At 46.2% G+C, this 23253-nt stretch overlaps 1 protein-coding gene across 7 annotated transcripts in view; it reads right to left on the bottom strand.

The window, feature by feature from the left end:
- AZIN2 (antizyme inhibitor 2) overlaps positions 1-23253 on the bottom strand; it is a 49658-nt gene that overhangs the window by 21295 nt on the left and 5110 nt on the right. For 6 of the 7 annotated variants that reach the window (XM_059892364.1, NM_001038510.3, XM_059892354.1 and 3 more), the window contains 6 exon segments: positions 22468-22641; positions 10050-10222; positions 8926-9060; positions 7981-8146; positions 5237-5399; positions 3674-3786 (listed from right to left, as the gene is read on the bottom strand). In XM_059892364.1, the coding sequence (XP_059748347.1) occupies positions 3674-3786; positions 5237-5399; positions 7981-8146; positions 8926-9060; positions 10050-10222; positions 22468-22641 (924 nt within the window). 7 annotated transcript variants of the gene reach the window in all.

Raw genomic sequence — 23253 nt, forward strand, 5'->3', positions numbered from 1 at the left:
AAGAACCCGGTCTTGGCAACAAAGGTGTCTCTGTACAGAGCGGGGTGATCAGAGCTTGTACCCTGAATTGTGCTTCTGAAAAGTCTCGTAAAACTCCCATGGTACTTGCCCCCTCTGGGACCCTCCCCACACCTAACTATACCTTGCATTCATGAAGTACTAATACACATTTATTGAACTGCATTTTAGACCACTCAGTGAATATTTAAAATGTTTATAAATAAAAAGTCTACCTAACATATCAGTAAAGAAAATCATGTCTTGGAGAAGATGATGGCAAACCACTCCAGTATTCTTGCCTGGAGAAGCCCATGGACAGAGGAGCCTGGTGGGCTATGTCTGTGGGGTCGAAAAACAGTCAGACACAACTTAGTGACTAAACAAGGCCATGCCAAAAATATTTTCAAGAGTAAAGGATATTTTCTTACCTCAATTGTTGCTTTTAAAATAGCATTTTAAAAAGATAAAATTAATATGCCCAAACATTGTTAATAAAAGACAAAGTTACTAAGTTATTATATATCCAGGGCATCTCTGGGAGGCAGAGGTTATATATTGGCTTCTAATTTAGAAGTGTTCACTTTATGAAACATGATTTGGCTTTGGTTGGCCTTTTATAATTTACATAAAACAAAGTTGATTTTCCTCAATTCTGTGATTCAGATATTTCCCACACTGAGCAAATAATGAAATTTGAATTAATACAAAAAAGAAAACCACGTCTCATAATATGTTTTTTTAAGTTAAAACAATGTGCACTATGACACTTAAAGAAATGAAAGTAAAATTTAACAATAGTCATATCTGAATGGTGGGATTAGTGGATTATTACTTTTTGTGCTAAATTTTCCCCAGTAAATGTTCTATGTATTATACACACACACACACCATAAATATATGGTAAATCTATAACCTGCAGAGCAGGTAGAAAGAGATAAATATCATTACTATTAATTGCAGAAGACTTAGTTAAGACATATGAGAGCATGTTGAAATATCTATTAAAGAAGGCTTTATACTTGTCAAAGAAACAAAAATGAAAGACTGAGGTATACCATTTCAGATAAATTAGCCAGCAAGAAAAAGGTCACAGTGTGGAATGCTGGTGAGCTTATTGTGAAATAGCACTGCTGGTAATAATACATATTAGTCCAAGCGTGGACGAAAACAGTCTAACAATACGTATCAAGAGGAATAAAAACGCTCAAATCCTCTTACTCAGTAACCCTATTCCAGAGACTCACCATAAGAAAATGGTTTTTAAAAGGGAATATACTTTAAGCATGTACATTGAGCCACCTATACAAAGAGACTAACAAAGAACAATTTTTTGACAGAGGATACTCAAAGAAACATGAACAAGAATAATAAAAAATTACAATGCCCAAATGCTAATGAAGACATTTTATAAGGAGGCAGCGATTTTACAGGGAGATAATCATTTTATAGGAAAGTAGTTCAGAGTTTGGTCTTTAGCAACAGACAGATAATCAAAGATGAATAAGACATGAACCCTACCCCAAGGGTCTACAGTTTAAAACACTGCCATTTATCAACTGTGTGACTTTGAGTAAGTTCCTTCACCTCCCTACCCCTCAGTTTTCTCACCTGTAAAATCAACTATAAAAACCATTTATAAGGGAATATCTGAACACTCACTAGGTGACAAGGGATACTATGGAATTGCTTCGTTTTTAGTCTGATGATGATACTGTGTTTCTTAAGTCCTTATCTTTTAGTTGTTAAGTACTAAAATATTTTTGAAGAAAATGCAGTAACATTTGTCTGTACTTTTCGTACTTTTCTTATGACATTGCTGTAGTCTGTGTACTTCTCTGTGTGTGTGTGTGTCGCACACACACGTTTCTACTCAGCAAGACTATATTTCCAAGGCACAAGCAATCCTTCCGTACCTACTACCTTCTGCAGACCTCAGTGCATGCGGAAGGTGCTCAAATATTTGTTAAATTAAACAAGCAAACAAAAAAAGGCCACACATATTCCAATGATGAGAAAAATACCCTGAAGCAAGGATTACGTTTAATACACCTTTTTCTACCTGAGGTCCAAAATCAAAGTCCATGGGCACGAAGAGCAGGGTAGAAAGCTGCCCTCCTGGCTGGTGAGGGGCTCCTTCCTTGGGGAGGGAAGTGCAGATACCGTGGCCAGGCTGGGCCCTCCCGACACACTCCTAGCACAGCCGTAGCTCATTTACTAGGCGTGCTCCATCTACACAGTCTCCATGGCCACACTGTGGGCCCACCCTGGGTATGGTCTCCTAAGTGGTGGGCAGCCCGAAGAAGAAGCCCGGGCACCCCCCAGAGGAGCAGCAGCATAGACCACTGAAAGACTTAGGAACATCCTGGTGCCCAAGCCAGGAATACCAGCTGGAGACTGAGCCACCAGGCTCCTGGGGCAGGTGTGGTGCTGGGCTGGGACCACAGCTCCGCTCCTCAGAGGAGCTGATGAAGGGAACGTGGAGTGGGTCAGGGATGGCCTGCAACAGGAAGAAGGGACTGGGACCCGGAAGGGACTAGGAAGCAACTGCTGCCTGCTGTGTAACCTGGGGCTTGGCTGGCCTAGGCCGGTCCTTCCCCTGTGCGGTAGGATGTGGGAGACCACAGGAATGCCAGCAACGCTAGTACATCACTGTAGAAAACTGAATTCCTGAGCACTTCACTATCGGGGAGGCTTACTCAGACAAAGACACAGCTATGGAATGAGGACTCATCCAGTTGTGGGGGGTGGTGGGGGGCGCCTGGAGGAGGGAAGCTCCCTCTGCCTGCAGTAGAGGACGGGCAGGAAGAGCTACAAAGAGGAGCCCACATCTGGTTGACTCTGGGGGGGAGAAAAAGACGGAAAGAAAAACAACAGCACGTATTGAAAGCTCACGGTGGTCTAGGTGCTGGTTAGGCACTTAAGCTTCCTTCCTGAAGCAGGACCACACAAAGGCCTGTGAAAATACAAGTGTGTCTGATTTCTTTCCCCTCCTAACGAAGCCCACTAAAGCTGCCAGAGGCCCTGGGCTGGATTCAGCAGGCTAGGAGGAACCTTCTATCTATTCCTCTTCCCTTGTTAACATGGAAAAACTCAATAAAATGAATTTTTAGACTTCCCTGGTGATCCAGTGGTTAAGAATCTGCCTTGCAATGCAGGGGATGAAGTTTCGATCCCTGGTCAGGGAACTAAGATCCCACATGCTCTGGGGAAACGAAGCCCACGCAGCACAGTGAAGACCCAGCCCACGAGCAGTGATCAGAGATGGATGTCAAGATAGACTCAGGAAGCTCAAAAACAGGAAACCAAATGGATAATTGCTAGAGTTAGATTGCCTAAAATATTATATGGTCATCAAGAAGCATGTTGTTAAAGATTTGTGAATGGCATGCACACCCCATATGAAGTGAAAAAGAATCAGGTTACAAATGAATATGATCCCAACTTTATGGGGGAAAAGTATAACACGTTTTTTAAAAGACTGAAATCTAAATATTCAAGGGGTCTATCTCCATGTGGTGGAATTAGGGGTGATAAGCTTCTTCCTTCTTAGTGTCTGTTTTCTCCAACAAATATGTTTTACTTTTTTAAAATTAGATAACAACACACACCAAAAAAAAAATGTTCTTTAAATGCACCCACACAATTGAAAACAGGCCCAGCAGGGCAGGCTCACCTTCTGCAGGATGGGGGCGGGGCAGGCGCTGTCAAACAGGACTGAGTTGAAGACTCCATACACGCCCTCGCCAAGGTGGTACACAACGCTCTTGGGGGAGGAACTGGTTTCCTCTGCAGGGAGGGGAGGGGTCGGGGGGCACAAGCAGCATGTGAGGGGGTGGGACAACGGCGGGCTCAGCAAGCAGACAGGAGGGCTGCCCCTCCTCAGCTATGGGGCTGCTCCTGCCTCCTCCTGTGTTCATGGCTGGGTTGGAAACACCTGGCAGCTGAGCAACCCTGCCTAGAACACCCTCCAGGCTTGCACCTGAGCCCCTCGATGCCCCAGCAAAGGCTGAAAAGCAGCCCACCAGAACTCAAGACCCCAAGAGACTGAGTCAGCGGCTCAGAAGTATGCACAGTGGGGCAACGCATGAGCTGGAATGAGAAGTCGGGTCTCCAGGCTGGGCTAGAAAGTATAATCCCAGATCTGGAAAGGAGGCCAGAAGAATTCCATCGCTATGCACACATACACACAAAGAAGACCTTCCACCTGGAGCCTACCACCCATCTCTGGGAAAAACACCCAGACCTTCAGGCTGGGGGTCCCAGAGCAGAGAAAAAAGCTCCAAGATCAGAGTCAGACCTCTCACTCAAGAGTCTGCTGAGAGGACTGATCTATCGGAAGGCCAGTGAGGAGCACTGATGTTGGCAGTGTGGACAGAAAAGCCTTGAGTCAGCCTGAAAGTGTTAGTCGCTTCAGTCGTGTCCAACTCTTTGTGACCCCACGGACTGTAGCCCGCCAAGCTCCTCTGTCCATGAGTCAGCCTAGCCTGGACTTGAACCCTGGCGCTGCCCCCTTCTCAGCTGTGTGACCTTGGGTGAGTGACTCATCCTCTTCATGCCTATGTTCTGTAGTCTGCAAAATGGGCTTAGACCAGTATAAGTTGTTGTCAATTATTTTCATTATGTTATGAGAAGCAGTAGGATGAGTAAGAGCTTGGACTCTGGAAAGGAGACAAACATGGGGTCAAATGCAGGGTTTACCACTTACTAGCTCTTAAGCAACTCACTTGTATTCTGTCTGGCTCTCAATTTCCTCATCTGTACTATAAAATGTGTGCTCAGTCATGTCCAACTCTTTGCAACCCCGTGCACTGTAGCCGGCCAGGCTCCTCTGTCCATGGGATTTTCCAGGCAAGAATACTACAGTGGGTTGCCATTTCCTTCTCCAGGGAATCTTTCTGACCCAGGGATCGAACCTGTGTCTCTTGCGTCTCCTGCATTGGCAGGCAGATTCTTTACCACTGCACCACATAGGAAACCCATATACAATAGGTTTAATAAAGTATCTGTTCTCCCCAAGGTTGCTTTGATCTCAATCTTCATAAAATATAAACATGCACAGGGGGAAAAAAAAGATGCTAAAAGAGTGTCTTGGGGGTGAGGAGACATGACTGTCAATTTCCCTAAAGAAGGAGCCAGTCTTCAGATTTCCCCACCCCCTAAAATCAGACCCAGCCTAGCCAACAACCGTCCTTGGCTTTAGGGAAGAACAGGCCTCCACTGCCCACCTGGAACCTACCCTCCCTGCCTGGCTGATCCAGAAGAACCTCCTTCTTGGCAATGATGCTGACTGCCAAGGTGAAGGCCGAGGTCACGTAGTAGCGCCCCAGCTTGGCAAGGATGTCCACACCGCAGCCCTCCGGGAAGTATAGGTCCAAGGCTGAGTTGATCACAGAAGCAATCTGAGGGTAGAGAGACAATTACATGTTTGAAATGTGGGGTTTATGCTGGAGACTAGCTACAGCTCCAAGTCTTACTTCTTGAAAGCAGCTTTGATTTCAGGAAGAAGAACTTGGCAGCTGCTAAGACCCCAGCTGGTAACCACAGACAGCTGGCCAAGGCAGGCAGGCAAAGATGGAGCAGGGTCAAGACCCTTACCCTTGAAAATCACCCTTCAATGCCCCCCACAATGGAAAAAGGAACTTTTAATCTGACAGTTGGTACTCAGATGGCAGAATCTGTGATGCAGATCTTTCTTTGCTGAGTAACCAGTATGCTAAACAACATATTTTTATAGACAAGATAGAGAAGGAAAAAGAAGACCAAAGTCACCCCTAATTCTAACCCCAGATTAACCTATTCAATGCTAACTTATTGGAATCACTCCTTTAATTTCTTTTTATACAAACCTGAAAATCTGATTTTTTATTATAAACATAATAGGGCTATAAGTATACAGGTTTTTATAACCTGCTTTACTCAATAAATTGAATGATCTCTCCATGTATGTAAATCTATGTAAATTCTTTTTACATAAGAATATACCATAATTTACTCAGGGACCTCAAACAGAGCCTCTGTGACAATCTAGAGAGGTGGGAGGTTCAAGAGGGAGGGAACATATGTATACCTATGGCTGATTCATGTGGATGTTTGGCAGAAAACAAACTTCTGTAAAACAATTATCCTTCAGTTAAAATAACTTTTTTTAAGTAATTAAAGAGAAAGATTTAAAAATAAAAATATTTTAATAAATCTTATTTGCATTTACCCATAAAATATACTGGTATCATTTCCATATGATAAATATTTTTATAAAAACATTTTTATAAAAAATTATATCTTTATAAAAGTAAAAATATTTTACATAAAAAGAATGTACTGTAATTTAGCCAATCCCTGAGCGACTTCACTTTCACTTTTCACTTTTCACTTTCATGCATTGGAGAAGGAAATGGCAACCCACTCCAGTGTTCTTGCCTGGAGAATCCCAGGGACAGGGGAGCCTGGTGGGCTGCTGTCTATGGCGTCGCACAGAGTTGGACACAACTGAAGCGACCTAGCAGCAGCAGCAGCAGCAGCAGCAGAGTGTTAGTTGGACCAGGGAAGTCCACTGAACTTCTGTTACGAAGAATGTTGCAATGCTCATCTTTGAAGCTAATTCTTAGTGTCCGTCACAGATTATTTTCTTAAATTCAGTTCCAAGATGTTAATATTCCAGAATGAGGCACTTACTAAGGAAAAGCGACCCCTAGTGGTTCCAGTGGGGATTGCAATGACACATTTTTCCTGATTTAATTGAGGGCAGGAGGAGAAGGGGAGGACAGAGGATGAGATGGCTGGATGGCATCACTGACTCGATGGACGTGAGTCTGAGTAAACTCCAGGAGTTGGTGATGGACAGGGAGGCCTGGCGTGCTGCGATTCATGGGGTCGCAAAGAGTCGGACACGACTGAGCGACTGAACTGAACTGAATCTTGGCATCCAGTCCCGTCACTTCATGGCAAATAGATGGGGAAACAGTGGAAACAGTGACAGACTTTGTTTTTTGGGGCTCCAAAATCACTGCAGATGGTTACCGCAGCCATGAAATTAAAAGACGCTTACTTCCTGGAAGGAAAGTTATGACCAAAAGAGTAGAGACATTACTTTGCCAACAAAGGTCCATCTAGTCAAGGCTATGATTTTTCCAGTAGTCATGTATGGATGTGAGAGTTGGACTATAAAGAAAGCTGAGTGCCGAAGAATTGACGCTTTTGAACTGTGGTGTTGGAGAAGACTCTTGAGAGTCCCTTGGACTGCAAGGAGATCCAACCAGTCCATCCTAAAGGAAATCAGTCCTGAATATTCATTGGAAGGACTGATGATGAAGTTGAAACTCCAATACTTTGGCCACCTGATGGGAAGAGCTGACTCATTTGAAAAGACCCTGATGCTGGGAAAGATTGAAGGCAGGAGGAGAAAGGGACGACAGAGGATGAGATGGTTGGATGGCATCACTGACTCAATGGACATGAGTTTGGATAAACTCCGGGAGTTGGTGATGGACAGGGAGGCCTGGTGTGCTGCAGTCCATGAGGTCGCAAAGAGTCGGGCACAACTGAGCGACTGAACTGAACTGAAACTTGCAGGTGGGAAGGAGACAGATGGACTAGAAGTGGATAGAAGGTTGGCTTTTCCTTCCCCTGCCCAACTTGATTTCTCATCATCCCATAGGAGGGTGAACAGGGCACACCCAGGCCCTCAGAAAGCCTTATGACTTATGCAGATATGGCCCGATTAAGCCTCAAATATGTGCATGTTCAGAGTCCGGGCAGAGCTGGGTGCGCAGCCGGCCCTGCCATGGACTCAGGAAATGAAGTAGCTTCTGTGAGCCTCAGTTTGCTCAGCTGTAACACAGGGTTAATAATGAGATAATCCAGGCAAACCACCGAGCGCAGTACATAGTACAGAGGACCCACTCGCAGTGGGCTTCCCAGGATCACTGTAGCCCTCCCTCCAACCCTCGCCCAGCCCAGCGCAACACCTGTGACCCCACTTACCTCCTCGAATCTCACTTTGGCGTCCTCCACTCCGGGGAAGCCGCCACCAAGGTCCAGGATGTGCATCCTGTGGCCCAGCTCAGCACCCATTTCGAACACAACCCGGGCGTCCGCAATGGACTGAGCGTAGGCCTGAGGGTCAGGACAGCCACTGCCAATGTGAAAACTGGGGAGGAAGAGTCTTGGCTTACACACAGGACCCCGGGTATCACCACTTCAGCCTCAGCCAGCAGCAGCCTTGCCCAAGCATACTGGGCGCTGTGCCCATTTTCCAGATGCAGTGACTGTGGGCCTAAAAGGTTGAGGGGGTTGCCAAGGGCCATGTGGCAAATGAAGGTGGACAGGAGACTAGATCCAAGGACCTTTGGCACTTGGTGCCCCTCTCCTCCCTCCACGCTGCCTCTGGAGGCTGAGCCTTCCTAGGATGAGGGCTAGGGCCCCAAAGTCAGCCAGAACTAATGTATATCTCACTGAGCAGTGTGGCCAGCCATGCTTCAGTTTCTCCATCTATAAAGTGGGGATAAGGTCCCACAATTGCGGGACGTGTATTTAGCACAGTGCCTGGCCATGCGAAATGCATAGCATAGGAAAGTTATATCATCAGGTCATAGTTCTGGCTCCTTCCACATCCCCACCAGAAAAGCGGCAGAGCCAAGGTGGGCCAGGGACTTCCCTTTGGCTTCAGGCCAGGGACACTTCCTGCAAAGCCAGGTCCCTCCTGGAACCTCCTGGGACAGGACGTTCTGCAGACTATGGGGTTGGGGCGGTGGGACACTCCAAACCTTCTTTCCAAAAGGAGGAAACTCTCAAATAGCAGAATTCCAGACCCAGGGACAGGCCTGCCTTGGGGGCCCTGGGGGAGGTTCCACACAGAATTGAGTAAGTCCTGGGAAAGAAGCAGGAGGCAGCGGGTATGGTGGGGGATGGCGGGGTTCCAGCACTCACCTCACACCTACCACCTCTACATGGTCCCTCTTGGCATTCTCAAGCAGGTGTCGGCAAGATTTCAGCGAGGCTCCGAACTTGAGGCTCAGGCGGCTCAGAGAGTGGGAGTCCTCCGTGGCAACGCACAGAACCATCCTGAGGGGGGAGACAGGGCGCAGCACCTCGGCGGGGGTGGGACCCCGCTTCCCCTACACCAACCACGTCTTCTCTAGTCAAGGGGGATGAACCCTCATGGCTCAGAGCTATGTCCAACCCCATAAGCCCCGGCCCCCTTCCTCCCCCTGCACAGCCAGTCAACCTCTGAGTACTGTCCAATCCACTCCCTAAATGTCCCCGGACCCTTCCATGGGACCCCTGCCCTGGTCCCAACTTCACCAGTTTCCCCCTGGGCAGCCCTACTTCCTCCCAATCAGCCAGGCTTTTCCAACTTCTCTTGTATGGTGGGGTGGAGGGGACCTTTTTTTTTTTTTTAAACAGTCTTATTGAAAACACCTATATCCTCAGTATGTGAAACAGTCAAAACGGAAGCTGCTTTGGGTGAACCCGAGTGGTGCCCCTCTTGGCCCCTCCAGCGTGTCCAGTGACCAGGTGAGGGGGACACCCTGAAAAAGATGTCCAGCCCTGACCCCTTCCAAAGCCCACGTGCATCGGGGTCCTTGCCCTGTGACCAGCATCACTGACTTCTTCACCCCCGGCCGCACATGGTATGATCCAGCAACATCAATTTCTGCTTATCCTGCAAATGCCCTGTGCTGCTTCCGGCCTCCATGTGCTTGCTCCTGCAGCTCCCTCTGATGCACTGTTTATGCCCACTCCAGATGGCAGTCACCCCTGAAGGCCCACCTCAAATGCCGCCTCCTCCGTGTAACTTTCCTGACCACTGCTCCCTCTGCCACGGCTTTGACCTCTGCAGTACCCTGGGCTTTGCCTGGACTGTAATCCATCATTTCTATCTCCACCCTAGTCAGGCTCTGGCATCCTGGGTCCAGCCCAGGAGTGCCCGCCCCAACCTCCTGTGGCTATGGCCGGCTCCAGGGCAGGATCCTCAGCCCCAACCCTATTTCACCTACTCCCCCCACCCTCACCCGCAGCCCAGCCTCCCACCTGAGTGGTTCTCAGCTTACTTGGCACTGGGGTGGCTTTTCACCACCTTTGCCAGCTCCATCTCGTTGTCAAAGCTCAGCAGCCGGACCCCGTGCTTGGCAGCATACTTGATGTGTGCAATTTGCTTACAGGGATTGGCATAGATGATCTTACTGGCAGGGACACCAATATGCTGGACCAACTCCATCTCTGCCTGTGGGGTCCCAAAGGTGGTGGTGAGGAAGCGCCAGAGCCTGCTGGGCCCATGGAGGCCAAGGAAGCACAGATGAGGGGCAAAGTCATAGCTATGCCTAAGGAGGTCCATAAGAAGTGGGCCTCACTTTTAGACAACAGATACACAACAATCAGAACTCACACTGATTCCCGGTTGACAAGAAGGGCTGCCACGTACAGCTGTGCAGAGGGTGAACCGCTCAATCCTAGGGAGGGTGGGGTCCCATTCAGAGAATCATGCATGCGTATTCAGTCGCTCAGTTGTATCCGACTGTTTGCAACCCCATGGACTATAGCCCACCAGGCTCTGCTGTCCATGGAATTTTCCCAGCAAGAATACTGGAGTGGGTTGCCATTTCCTATTCCAGGGGATCTTCCCAACCCAGGGATCGAACCCAGGTCTCCTGTGTCTCCTGCATTAGTAGGCATATTCTTAAACACTGCACCACCTGGGAAGCTCCATTCAGAGACTACATAGTATACTGGTATGTTTACTACAACTTCCTAATCGCAAAGAGTTGGACACGACTGAGCGACTGAACTGAACTGAACTGAATGCTGAGCATCTTACTCTAACAAAATCTATGTATTTGTAACAGTGTCTTCAAGATACATTTTTTAATTCCCACAAAGGCACTGTACAGATTCATGGTGGCCCTGAAAACAGACTTCTGACATATTTTCCTGGCAGATTTAAATGGATAGAGAATATCATTTGATGTATTAGAAAGTTTGCCAGCTCAAGAGTCTTCTTGGCACAGGTCATCCACATCCAAAGGCCGGCCCTGTGTGTGGCACTGTGCCGGGTGCTCCAGCAAGGCCTCTTCCTCCTCATCTTTCCAGAACAGTGCTTCACTTGATTGCTGCACTAATGATACAGACAACGATGATGGTGTTGGTGAAGAAAGCGACCATGGGCATGGAGCACCTACCACAAGGAGGCACCGAATGAGAGGCTTTACATGGGCCTTGACAAACTTTTCCCATGAAAGGCCAGAGAGTAAATATTTTACGTTTTCTGAGCCAGTAGTTTCTGCATAGCTAAACTGCCTTTGTAACACCAAGCAGCCACAGATAAAGCATAAGTGAGTGAACGTGGCGGTGGGCCAGTAAAACCCTGCAAAACCCACCATCCATAATTTGTCAACCCTTGTTTTAGATTCGCTCTTATTTCCTCCTTATAATACCCCGCCAGAGGGTTATTAGCTCCATTCTACAGAGAAAAAAACATGCTCAGAGAGGCCACACAGCAAGTAGAAGGCAGAACCAACTTTCAAACTCAAACCTGACTCTCTATGATTAACAAAGAAGCAGTTTTGAAACATGGTAGAGACACGCAGGGCCATCGTTAGCCATCCTGAGTTTGTAACAAGACTATGTAATTTTAATGTAGCAACTTTTCAGCATGAGGTATTTATGTGCATTATCTCATGTGATGTCTGTAACTATCCCATGAAATATTTATGGCCACATCCTACAGAGGACGAAATTGAGTTCAAAGGAGCCGACCTGTCTGGGTGACACAGCCGGTGACACAGCCAGAGGGAGAAACAAAGGTCCCCCTCCAGAGCTGAAACTGCCGTCATCAGAGCTTGCTTCCAAAGACCCTGCCTCTCTGCAGATATTAAAATGTGGTTCCGCTCATGGCTTCACCCATGAGGTGAGAGGAAGCGGTAAGGGTAGCACTTTGGGGACCTGTGGTTGAGCGTGGATTATAGTTATTTAAATAATAACCATTGTCACTCATTGACGGATTACCATATGCCAGTCATTGCATTAAATATTTTATAGACATTCTCATCATCCTCATAATAATCTTATGAGACAGGGAACAGAGGCCCCGAGAGGCCTTAGGTGACTTGTTCAAAGTCACACGGCTTGCAGGTGGCACAGCTGGAATTCTAACCCAGGACTGTGCGACTTTAGCACACTGGCTCTCAACCACAGCACTTCGGCGGAGAAGACACCTCAATGCTGCCCTGGCAAGTGTCTCTTGAGCATCTATCGAGTCGCCCGGCTCTGTGACAGATGCAAATGAAAGCAAAGCGCTGAGTAAAGCAGATAGGGTCTGACTGTGGAGCTTTCAGACAGATGGGAAAGAAGGGGAGGAACGAATGAACACTGAATAGTGATAGAGTTACAAATGGATAGGAGCCATAGAGAAAAAGTATGGGATACTAGAGAATGTGGGATGCAGAGACCTGGGTGAGAGGTGTGGCAGGCAGCTTTCTGAGGGTCAGAAATTTAAGCTGAGGAGAAAGTGTGGGGAAAAGGGAACCCTCCTAGCCTGCTGGTGGGAATGTAAATTGGTATAGTCACTAAGGAAAATAGAAGGGAGGTTCCTTAAAAAAACTAAAAATAGAGCTGCCATATATATGATCCAGTAACCCCACTCCTGGGCATATACCCAGAAAAGATGAAAGCTGCAATTTGAAAAGATGCATGTACCACAGTGTTCATTGCAGCACTGTTTATAATAGTCAAGGCATGGAAGCAACCTAAGTGTCCAATTACAGATCAGGAGATGAGGAAGATGTGGTAGATACACACAATGGAATATTACGCAGCTATAAAAAATGAAACCCTGCCATTTGCAGTAATGTGGACGGAACTAGAGATTATCACAGTAAGTGAATAAGTTAGAGAAAGAAAAACACCACATGATATCACTTATATGTGGAGTCTAAAATGTGACACAAATGTACTTATTTACAAAACAGACTCAGACATAGAATGTAAACACATGGCTACCAAAGGGGAAGGCAGGGGAGGGATAAACTGGGAGTATGTGATTGACAGATGCACTCATCCATATGCAGAATAGGTCAAGTATTTACCATATAGCACAGGGAACTATGTTCAATGTTATAATAATGGAAAAGAATTTTAAATATATATACACACACACACATATATATAACAGAACCACTTTGCTGTACACCCCAAACTAACACAATATTGTAAATCAACTGTACTTCAATGAAAAAAATAGATTTGAGCTGAGCCCTGCAGGAGGAGTCAGCCAGGCTGGAAGGGAAGCAAAGAATATTTCTGGTACAGGAAGCGGCCTGTGCAGAGGTTCTGAGATAAGACTGTGCTCAGCCTGATGGAGGAGCAGAGAATGCTGGTGTGGTCTGGGCAGGGTGACCAGTGTGGGAGGACGAGGTTGGAGGGAGGCAGGCAGAGCCAACGGGGAGAACAAGAAGGCCGATGTGGATTTATATTCAACGCTGCAGGTTGTGGGAGATGGTTTGATGGAATCGCAAGAGGGAAAAGGACATGGTCAGATGTGCATCTTGAAGGCAAGGCCTAAGTGCTTGTCACTCCAGACATCATGTGGAAACGGACCAAGGGAGGGCCCGGAAGGACCTCCCCGGGGACACGACAGGCTGTGCTAGGAAGGGGGCAGGGTGTGGTCTGGAGGCAGGGCTGGCAAGCTTGCTGATGGATGGCACGTGGGGATGTGGGGTAAGAGGGGGACTTCACACCCAGCAGACCTAGGGGCCCCTCTTGAAGGGAAGATTGTGAATGCATTTGAACACGCTGGGCTCCAGGCATCCTGTAGTATCAACTAGGAGTCTGCCTGCCAATGCAGGGGACACGGGTTTGATCCCTGGTCTGGGAGGATCCCACAGGCTGCAGCACAACTGGGCCCATGCACCACAACTATTGAGCCCATGGTCTGCAACGAGAGGTCACCGCAGAGGAGCACCGCAACAAAGAGCAGCACCTGCTCCCCATAACTAGAAAAAGCCTGCAAAAGCAACAAAGACCCAGGGCAGCCAAAAAGTTAATTAAAAAAAACAAAAACTGGGGAGGTGGTGGCATCTTGGGGATATTTGAAGCCATGGGAGGAGATGAAATCCCCTAGGAAGATGGAGAGTTTATAAAAGAAGGGAGCCTGAGCTGGAATCCAGAGGAACACTTCCAGCTAGAGAGAGGGGCAAGCTGGCATAGGACTGGCAGAGGGGAAGAGACAGCGTCTCCAGAAGAGGCAGGACAATGCAGAGGTTACTATGCCATTCCTGCCGAGGTAACCCTGTCTTACAGTTCACATCTGGGCAGGAGACGCCTGCACTGTCAGAGGCCTCAGACTTCACTGTCAGACTTCACTTTGCTGTGCTTCACAGATATTGGGGTTTTTCTTTAAAATTGATAGTTTGTGGCAACCTTGAGTGAAGCGAGTCTACTGGCACCATTTTTCCAACAGCGTTTGCTCACTTCACCTGTGTCACATTTTAGTAATTCTCTGGATATTTCAGACATTTTCAGTGTAATTGTATCTGTTATGGTGATCTGTGATCAATGATCCTTGATTTGACTATTGCCATTGTTTTGGGGTGCCACGAACTGCGCCCATATGAGATGATGAACTTAATGGATAAATGTTGTGTGTTCTGATGGCTCCACCCACTAGCTATTCCCCAAATCTCTTCCCCTCTTTTTGGGCCTCCCTATTCCCTGAGACATAACAACCCAACCATACTGAAATTAGGCCAATTAATAATCGTACAACAACCTCTAGCTGTTCAAGTGAAAAGTAGAGCTATCCGTTAAGAAACAGCCACCCCAAACTTCAGCAACCACCACCCTGATCAACGACCAGCCATCAACATCGAAGCAAGACTGTCCACCAGCAAAAAGATCACAACTCACTGAAGCCTCAGATGATAGTTAGCATTTTTTAGAAATAAAATACTTTTGACTTAAGGTATGTACATTTTACTTAAGGTATGTTTTTTTAAGACATAATGCTACTTACTGCACATTTAATAGACTACAATATAGTATAAGCATAGCTTTTATATGCACTGGGAAACCAAAATATTTATGTGACTCATTTTATTGTGACCTTTACTGTAGTTGTCTGGAACCTAACCCACAATATCTCTAAGTTATGCCTGTGTTTTTAAAAAGACTATATTTCAATGGCTGCAACTAGAAATTATTATTCTAAGTGAAGTAAGTCAGAAAGAGAAAGACAAATACTCTAAGATGTTATTATATGTGGAATCCAAACTATGACACAATTGAACCTATCTAAGAAACAGAAACAGAATCAGGGGCCTAGAGAGGAAACTGGCGGTTGCCAAGGGGATGGGCTGTGGGAGAGGGTTGAATTGGGAATTTGGGATTAGCAGACGCAAACTGGTATACAGAAAAAGGATAAACAAAAAGTCCTGCGGTACAGCACAGGGAACTATATTCAATACCCTGTGATAAACTGTAACGGAAAAGAATATGAAAAAGAATATATATATATGTATAACTGAGTTACTTTATTGTATATCAGTAATTAATACAGTATTGCAATTTAAATATACTTCAATTATAAATAAATTCTAAAAACTAAAAACAAAAAAAGAACGTGTTTCAAATGGGGAGTTACTATTCAATGGGTATAGTGTCAGTACCGCAAGGTGAATAAGTTCTAGAGATCTGCCGTACGACACAGTGCATATTGTCAACAACTGCTTGTTGTTCAGTCGCTCAGTTGTGTCCGCCTCTTTGCGATCCCATGGACTGCAGCACGCCAGGCTTCCCTGTCCTTCACCATCTGAGTTACTTATATACATAAAAAATTGTGAGGAAAGATCTCACGTTAAATGTTCGCTCCACACACACACACATGCACACACTCCAAAAAACAGTACAAAACAAACAAAACATTTTTTCGTGGTAAGAGCAAAAAAACATAGGAGGATCAAGGAATGTCCCCTACAAGGTCTAAATGCATCAACACAGACAGATCTCCAGCCTGGTGAGTTTTAAACCCACTGAGGCACGGTGCGTACCAGATGAATATTTTATATTTTGTTACAAAATCACAGCATACTTTATATATTTTCTATGGATCATATTTGTAAGTATTTTTAGAATATAGCCACCAAACTCAAACTCAGAATGTTGATTATCTCTGGAGATATAAAGCTGATGTTCTACTTCTCTTCTGCAGATGAATCAATGTATTATTTGAATAATTCAAGATGAGTGTTTAGTATAAAGTGCTCACTGGATCCTGCAGATCACTGGGGACATTGGTAAGAGGAAATTCCTCGAAATGATGAGTGGAGGTCAGGAAGCAGTGGCTTAAGGAGTGGGTGCTAAGGGAAAGAGACAAGTGAGTATAGATAAGTGAGTGTAGACAACTCAGTTTGGTTTTCAAGAGGGAGCAAGGGATTGGACCGGGGGGAAATGTGGTGTCCAGAGAAGGCTTTTTAAGATGGGAGGATGCTGAGGGAGACAACAAGAGAGGGCAAGGGATGGGGCAGGAGAGATGACAGAAGGTCCTTGGGAAGGTGGGTGGGTGGACCAAAGCCCCACATAAGGAATGGTTGGTGCCCTTGACCCTGGAGCCTGCCTGGGGCATATCTGTACACAAAGCCCCAGCTCACGCCTGTCCCCTGGCCATGCATGTGCGTGCGTGCTTAGTCGCATCCAATTCTTTGCGACCCCATGGACTGTAACCCGCCAGGCTCCTCTGTCTGTGGGACTTCGCAGACAAGAATACTGGAGTAGGTTGCCATTTCCTTCTCCAAACTGTCTTCCCAACCCAGAGACTGAACTCATGTCTCCTGCGATTGGCAGGTGGATTCTTTACCACTGAGCCACTCGTGAAGCACCAAAGCATGATGCTGTACAGGGTGGCCACCAGCTCTAGCCTACCAGAAGAGGGCAGCCTCGGGCTTCCAAGAAAAGCTGTACCACCTCGGAGTAAAAGCACCCAAGGGCTAGGTGATCCCACCTACCCAGGAGGGGTCCCATCTCTGCCATCCCCTCCAGAAGACCTTCATGAAGACAGCAGCCATAAAGTCAGAGAGGCCCTCGCCATACTCAAGTGGCCCTTCCCTGTGCATCCCTCAAACCTCTGGGCCTCCTTCCCTTATATGCTAACTGCTTCCTCATGGGACTGTTGTCAGAATCACCGTGATAATAATTACTTTACAGAGTTGTTTCGAGAATCAAATGAGATCATGTACAGAAAGCTCTTGGCAGAGAGCCTGGCACAACAGATGCCCTCAGCAAACAGTAGATGCTTTTAACATTCCCCACTGACTTCTAAGCCCTAACACCACAGTTTTGCTCTTTGAAGGCCAGTCCTGAAGCTTGAGGGCCAGCACAGGGCCCACCTCTAGGTTTCCAGAAGCAGAGGAGTCTAGTCAGTAAGGTTTGGTCTTGTTCTTCACTCCTACACTAAGCAGGCTGGAAAAGGGTCCCCTTCCACCTCGATCAGAGCAGAGACTCTGAGAGCTGCAAGGGGCAAGTCCTGGCTCTGCCATCAGCAAGTTTGGCGCAGCTGGTCCCCAATTTCAACTGCAAAATGGCGATCTCCCCCTCAGATACCTCACCGGGTCTTATGTAGGCCATGCATGAAACTTGGTGTGCAAAACAAGAGCTGATGCAAAGGGGCTTCATGGGTGACAAAAGAGAGACTTATCTGCAAAGGACACTAATGTGTATCTCTGATGAAGGTGAACCTGCTCATTCCAACCCCCACCATTGGTGCATACCTTTCTTCCACTTGGAATCCCTCCATCCCTGCACGCCGCCCAGGCAAACTCTCCTTCTGTCTCCTTCAGGATCTCTTTCTAGAATCCTTACAACACCCAGCCATATTGCTGATCAGGATTTAAAAGGGGTTCCCTCTCAAAACAATCATTGCTGCTGCTGCTGCTAAGTCGCTTCAGTTGTATCCGACTCTGTGCGACCCCATAGACGGCAGCCCACCGGGCTCTCCGTCGCTGGGATTCTCCAGGCAAGAACACTGGATTGGGTTGCCATTTCCTTCTCAAATGCATGAAAGTGAAAAGTGAAAGTGAAGTCGCTCAGTCATGTCCGACTCCTAGCGACCCCATGGACTGCAGCCTACCAGGCCCCTCCGTCCATGGGATTTTCCAGGCAAGAGTACTGGAGTGGGTTGCCATTGCCTTCTCCAAAACAATCATTACTAACCATTTAAAAAAATAACAGTAATAACAATATCACAAACCAATGCCCATCAGGCTTTCTCCCACCTCAGGGCCTTGGCGCTTGCTGGTCCTTTTGCCTGGAATGCTCTTCCCCTAGTTATCCACCGGGATTGATCCTTTGTTTTCTGCAGAACACTGTTCAGATCTCAGTGAAGCCTTCCTTGGCCAAACTTTCTAAAAGTACAACCCTCTCTCCCAACAACCATGTCTCTTCCCTACTTCCCTTTCCCACCGTAATTTTCTCCACAGCATTTACCATCTAAAGTACCATAGATTTTCATTGTTTGCTTGTTCTTTAGAAAGCAAGTTCCATGAAGGAAGAATCTTTTTTTTGTTTTGGTCACTTGCTAAGTCCCACTAAGAAAAGAACCTGACCCCACAGTAGGTGCTCAATAAGCACTTGCTGAATGCATAACTATGTCAAACCTGTCTATGTCTCGGAGGAAACTATGTCTCATAGGAAACTCTATAGCTAAAAGACTTAATCAAGTGAGAACAGAATGAAGATAGATAAGCTGTACATTCAATTCAATGACAACAGAGTCTGTTTTACTCAATACTATATTGCCAGCTGAGGAAGGCTTTCTAATCTCTCCTTGCTATTCTTTGGAACTCTGCATTCAGATGCTTATATCTTTCCTTTTCTTTGCTTTTTGCTTCTCTTCTTTTCACAGCTATTTGCAAGGCCTCCTCAGACAGCCATTTTGCTTTTTTGCATTTCTTTTTCTTGGGGATGGTCTTGATCCCTGTCTCCTGTACAATGTCACGAACCTCCGTCCATAGTTCATCAGGCACTCTATCAGATCTAGTCCCTTAAATCTATTTCTCATTTCAACTGTATAATTATAAGGGATTTGATTTAGGTCATACCTGAATGGTCTAGTGGTTTTCCCCACTTTTTTCAATTTAAGTCTGAATTAGGCAATAAGGAGTTCACAATCTGAGCCACAGTCAGCTCCCGGTCTTGTTTTTGCTGACTACATAGAGCTTTTCCATATTTGACTGCAAAGAATATAATCAATCTGATTTCGGTGTTAGCCATCTGATGATGTCCATGGGTGGAGTCGTCTCTTTGTTGTTGGAAGAGGGTATTTGCTATGACCAGTGCATTCTCTTGGCAAAACTCTATTAGACTTTGCCTTGCTTCATTCTATACTCCAAGGCCAAATTTGCCTGTTACTCCAGGTGTTTCTTGACTTCCTACTTTTGCATTCCAGTCCCCTATAATGAAAAGGACATCTTTTTTGGGTGTTAGTTCTAGAAGGTCTTGTAGGTCTTCATAGAACTGTTCAATTTCAACTTCTTCAGCATTACTGGTTAGGGCATAGATTTGGATTACCGTGATACTAAATGGTTTGCCTTGGAAATGAACAGAGATCATTCTGTCATTTTTGAGATTGCATCCAAGTACTGAATTTCAGACTCTTTTGTTGACTATGATGGCTACTCCATTTCTTCTAAGGGATTCCTGCCCACAGCAGTAGACATAATGGTCATCTGAGTTAAATTCACCCATTCCAGTCCACTTTAGTTTGCTGATTCCTAGAATGTCGACGTTCACTCTTGCCATCTCCTGTTTGACCACTTCCAATTTGCTTGATTCATGAACCTAACATTCCAGGTTCCTATGCAATATTGCTCTTTAAGAGCATTGGACCTTGCTTCTATCGGACCTTGCTTCTATGCTTAATAAAGGACAGAAATGATATAGACCTAACAGAAGCAGAAGATATTAAGAAGAGGTGGCAAGAATATGCAGAAGAACTGTACAAAAAAGATTTTCACGACCCAGATAATCATGATGGGATGATCACTCACCTAGAGCCAGACATCCTGGAATGTGAAGTCAAGTGGGCCTTAGGAAGCATCACTACAAACAAAACCAGTGGAAGTGACGGAATTCCAGTTGAGCTATTTCAAATCCTAAAAGATGATGCTGTGAAACTGCTGCACTCAATATGTCAGCAAATTTGAAAAAGTCAACAGTGGCCACAGGACTGGAAAAGGTCAGTTTTCATTCCAATCCCAAAGAAAGGCAATGCCAAAGAATGCTCCAGCTACTACACAATTACACTCATCTCACACGCTAGTAAAGTAATGCTCAAAATTCTCCAAGCCAGGCTTCAGCAATACGTGAACCGTGAACTTCCAGATGTTCAAGCTGGTTTTAGAAAAAGCAGAGCAACCAGAGATCAAATTGCCAACATCAGCTGGATCATCGAAAAAGCAAGAGAGTTTCAGAAAAACATCTATTTCTGCCTTATTGACTATGCCAAAGCCTTTGACTGTGTGGATCACAACAAATTGTGGAAAATTCTAAAAGAGATGGGAATACCAGACCACCTGATCTGCCTCCCGAGAAACCTGTATGCAGGTCAGGAAGCAACAGTTAGAACTGGACATGGAACAGCAGACTGGTTCCAAATTGGGAAAGGAGTACGTCAAGGCTGTATATTGTCACCCTGCTTATTTAACTTATATGCAGAGTACATCATGAGAAATGCTGGGCTGGAGGAAGCACAAGCTGGAATCAAGACTGCCAGGAGAAATATCAATAACCTCAGATATGCAGATGACACCACCCTTATGGCAGAAAGTGAAGAACTAAAGAGCCTCTTGATGAAAGTGAAAAGAGGAGAGTGAAAAAGTTGGCTTAAAGCTCAACATTCTGAAAATTAAGATCATGGCATCTGGTCCCATCAATTCATGGCAAATAGATGAGGAAACAGTGGAAACAGTGGCTGACTTTATTTTGGGGGGTTCCAAAATCACTGCAGATGGTGATTGCAGCCATGAAATTAAAAGACCCTTACTCCTTGGAAGGAAAGTTATGAGCAACCTGGACAGCATATTAAGAAGCAGAGACATTATTTGTCAACAAAGATCCGTCTAGTCAAGGCTATGGTTTTTCCAGTGTTCATGTATGGATGTGAGAGTTGGACTATAAAGAAAGCTGAGCACCAAAGAATTGATGCTTTTGAATTGTGGTGTTGGAGAAGACTCTTGAGAGTTCCTTGGACTGCAAGGAGATTAAACCAGTCAATCCTAAAGAAAATCAATTCTGAATATTCACTGGAAGGACTGATGCTGAAGCTGAAGCTCCAATACTTTGGCCACCTGATGCGAAGAGCTGACTCATTTGAAAAGACCCTGCTGCTGGGAAAGATTGAGGGCAAGAGGAGAAGGGGACAACAGAGGATGAGATGGTTGGATGGCATCACCAACTCAATGGAGTTGAGTCTTGGTAAACTCCGGGAGTTGATGATGGACAGGGAGGCCTGGCGTGCTGCGGTTCATGGGGTCACAAAATGTCAGACACAAATGAGTGACTGAACTGAACTGAACTGCATTGCCAGCCCTACCTAGCAGAGTGTCTAGCATACTGCAGGAGTAAAATGAATAGAGATAGTAAATAAACAAATCTAAAGAGAACAGTCCATTCTAAAGGAGATCAGTCCTGGGTATTCATTGGAAGGACTGATGCTAAAGCTGAAACTCCAATACTTTGGCCACCTCATGCAAAGAGTTGACTCATTGGAAAAGACCCTGATGTTGGGAGGGATTGGGGGCAGGAGGAGAAGGGGACGACAGAGGATGAGATGGCTGGATGGCATCACCAACTCGATGCACATGAATCTGTGTGAACTCCAGGAGTTGGTGATGGACAGGGAGGCCTGGTGTGCTGCAATTCATGGGGTTGCAAAGAGTTGGACACGACTGAGCGAATGAACTAACTAAAGAGAGCAGGAGGGAATTAAGACAATCAGATCAGATCAGATCAGTCGCCCAGTCATGTCTGACTCTTTTCGACCCTATGAATCGCAGCAAGCCAGGCCTCCCTGGCAGCAGAACTGGCAACAATAACAAAATTCTAAGAGTATTAGTTAAAAAAAAAAAATACAGTCACACATTAATATTATAAAAGAAAAAAATAAAACCAATGATAGAAAGATGTTTTTGTTATGTCTTAATTAGAAGAATATCACATATAGCTCTATGCCAAGAAGTTTTAAAATCTCCATTAAAAAGGTGACCCACCTGCCCAGGGACACATGTGGTTCCAATGCGGAACTTCAAGGCTGGCAAATTCCTCCCTCATCCCTTAAACTCCTCCCAAGTGGGTGGCCCCTCCCAGAGGACAGGGGCCACCACAGGTCACTCCTGCCTCCCCTGGTCCACCCGATTGCAGCAGCTGCAATCGGGCCAGGTGTGAGCATTCAGTAAGTCAGTTTGCAGGTAGGGGATAGGGGCTCACCTTGTTGGCACAGCTGAAGCCCAGCCCCAGCTCGGCCAGGACCTTCAGCACGCCCGGGCTGCTGTTGCACTTGACAGCGTAAAAGGATCGGACTCGAGGCAGGCACTTCAGAAAGCAGAAGTGCTTCCTCACCACGGCACCCAGGTCGGCCACGAAGAAGGCAGCAACCTCTTCCTGTCCAAGAAGAGGGGTGAAGATGAGACCCCACTCAGCTCCCTGCTAGTGCATGCCACCCACGTTCCCCCCAAGTACCCTGCTCTAAAATTCTCTGGGGCTCCCCAAGCCTACAGGGTGTGCAAGGTTCTGTGATCCAGCTCCAGTCCCTCCCCTCACGGCAGCTCAAACTCCAGCTCTGTCTTCCATCATTTTCCACCTCCCAGCCTTTACTGTCACCACGCCTCCATGTAGAATACCCTGCCCCCGTAGGAGTCTGGCAAATTCTTAATCTACCTTCAAGTTTCAGCTCAAATGCCACCTGCCCCAAACCAATAAGGCAATTCTGCCTTTAATGCTCGCACTGCATTTTGCACATGTTGCCAAAGTATCAGAACTGGGTTATATATACATCTTTCTCCTCCAGATCAATTCCTTGAAGACCAAAGCTATGGCCTTCAGCCACTGGCTTTCACGTTTAGGAACTCAATGAAGCCTTGAGGTAGTCCCATTGTAGAACTGCAGCCCAAACCTGTGGACAACTGTCTGCTGATGGCTGGATGTGTATGAGGCCATGGGTGAGACTACATTATTTAAACCTTTCCTGCGCCTCAGTTTCCCTTTTATGCAACA

This window comes from Bos taurus, chromosome 2 (assembly GCF_002263795.3).
Source record: "Bos taurus isolate L1 Dominette 01449 registration number 42190680 breed Hereford chromosome 2, ARS-UCD2.0, whole genome shotgun sequence".
Classification (NCBI taxonomy): Eukaryota; Metazoa; Chordata; class Mammalia; order Artiodactyla; family Bovidae; genus Bos; species Bos taurus.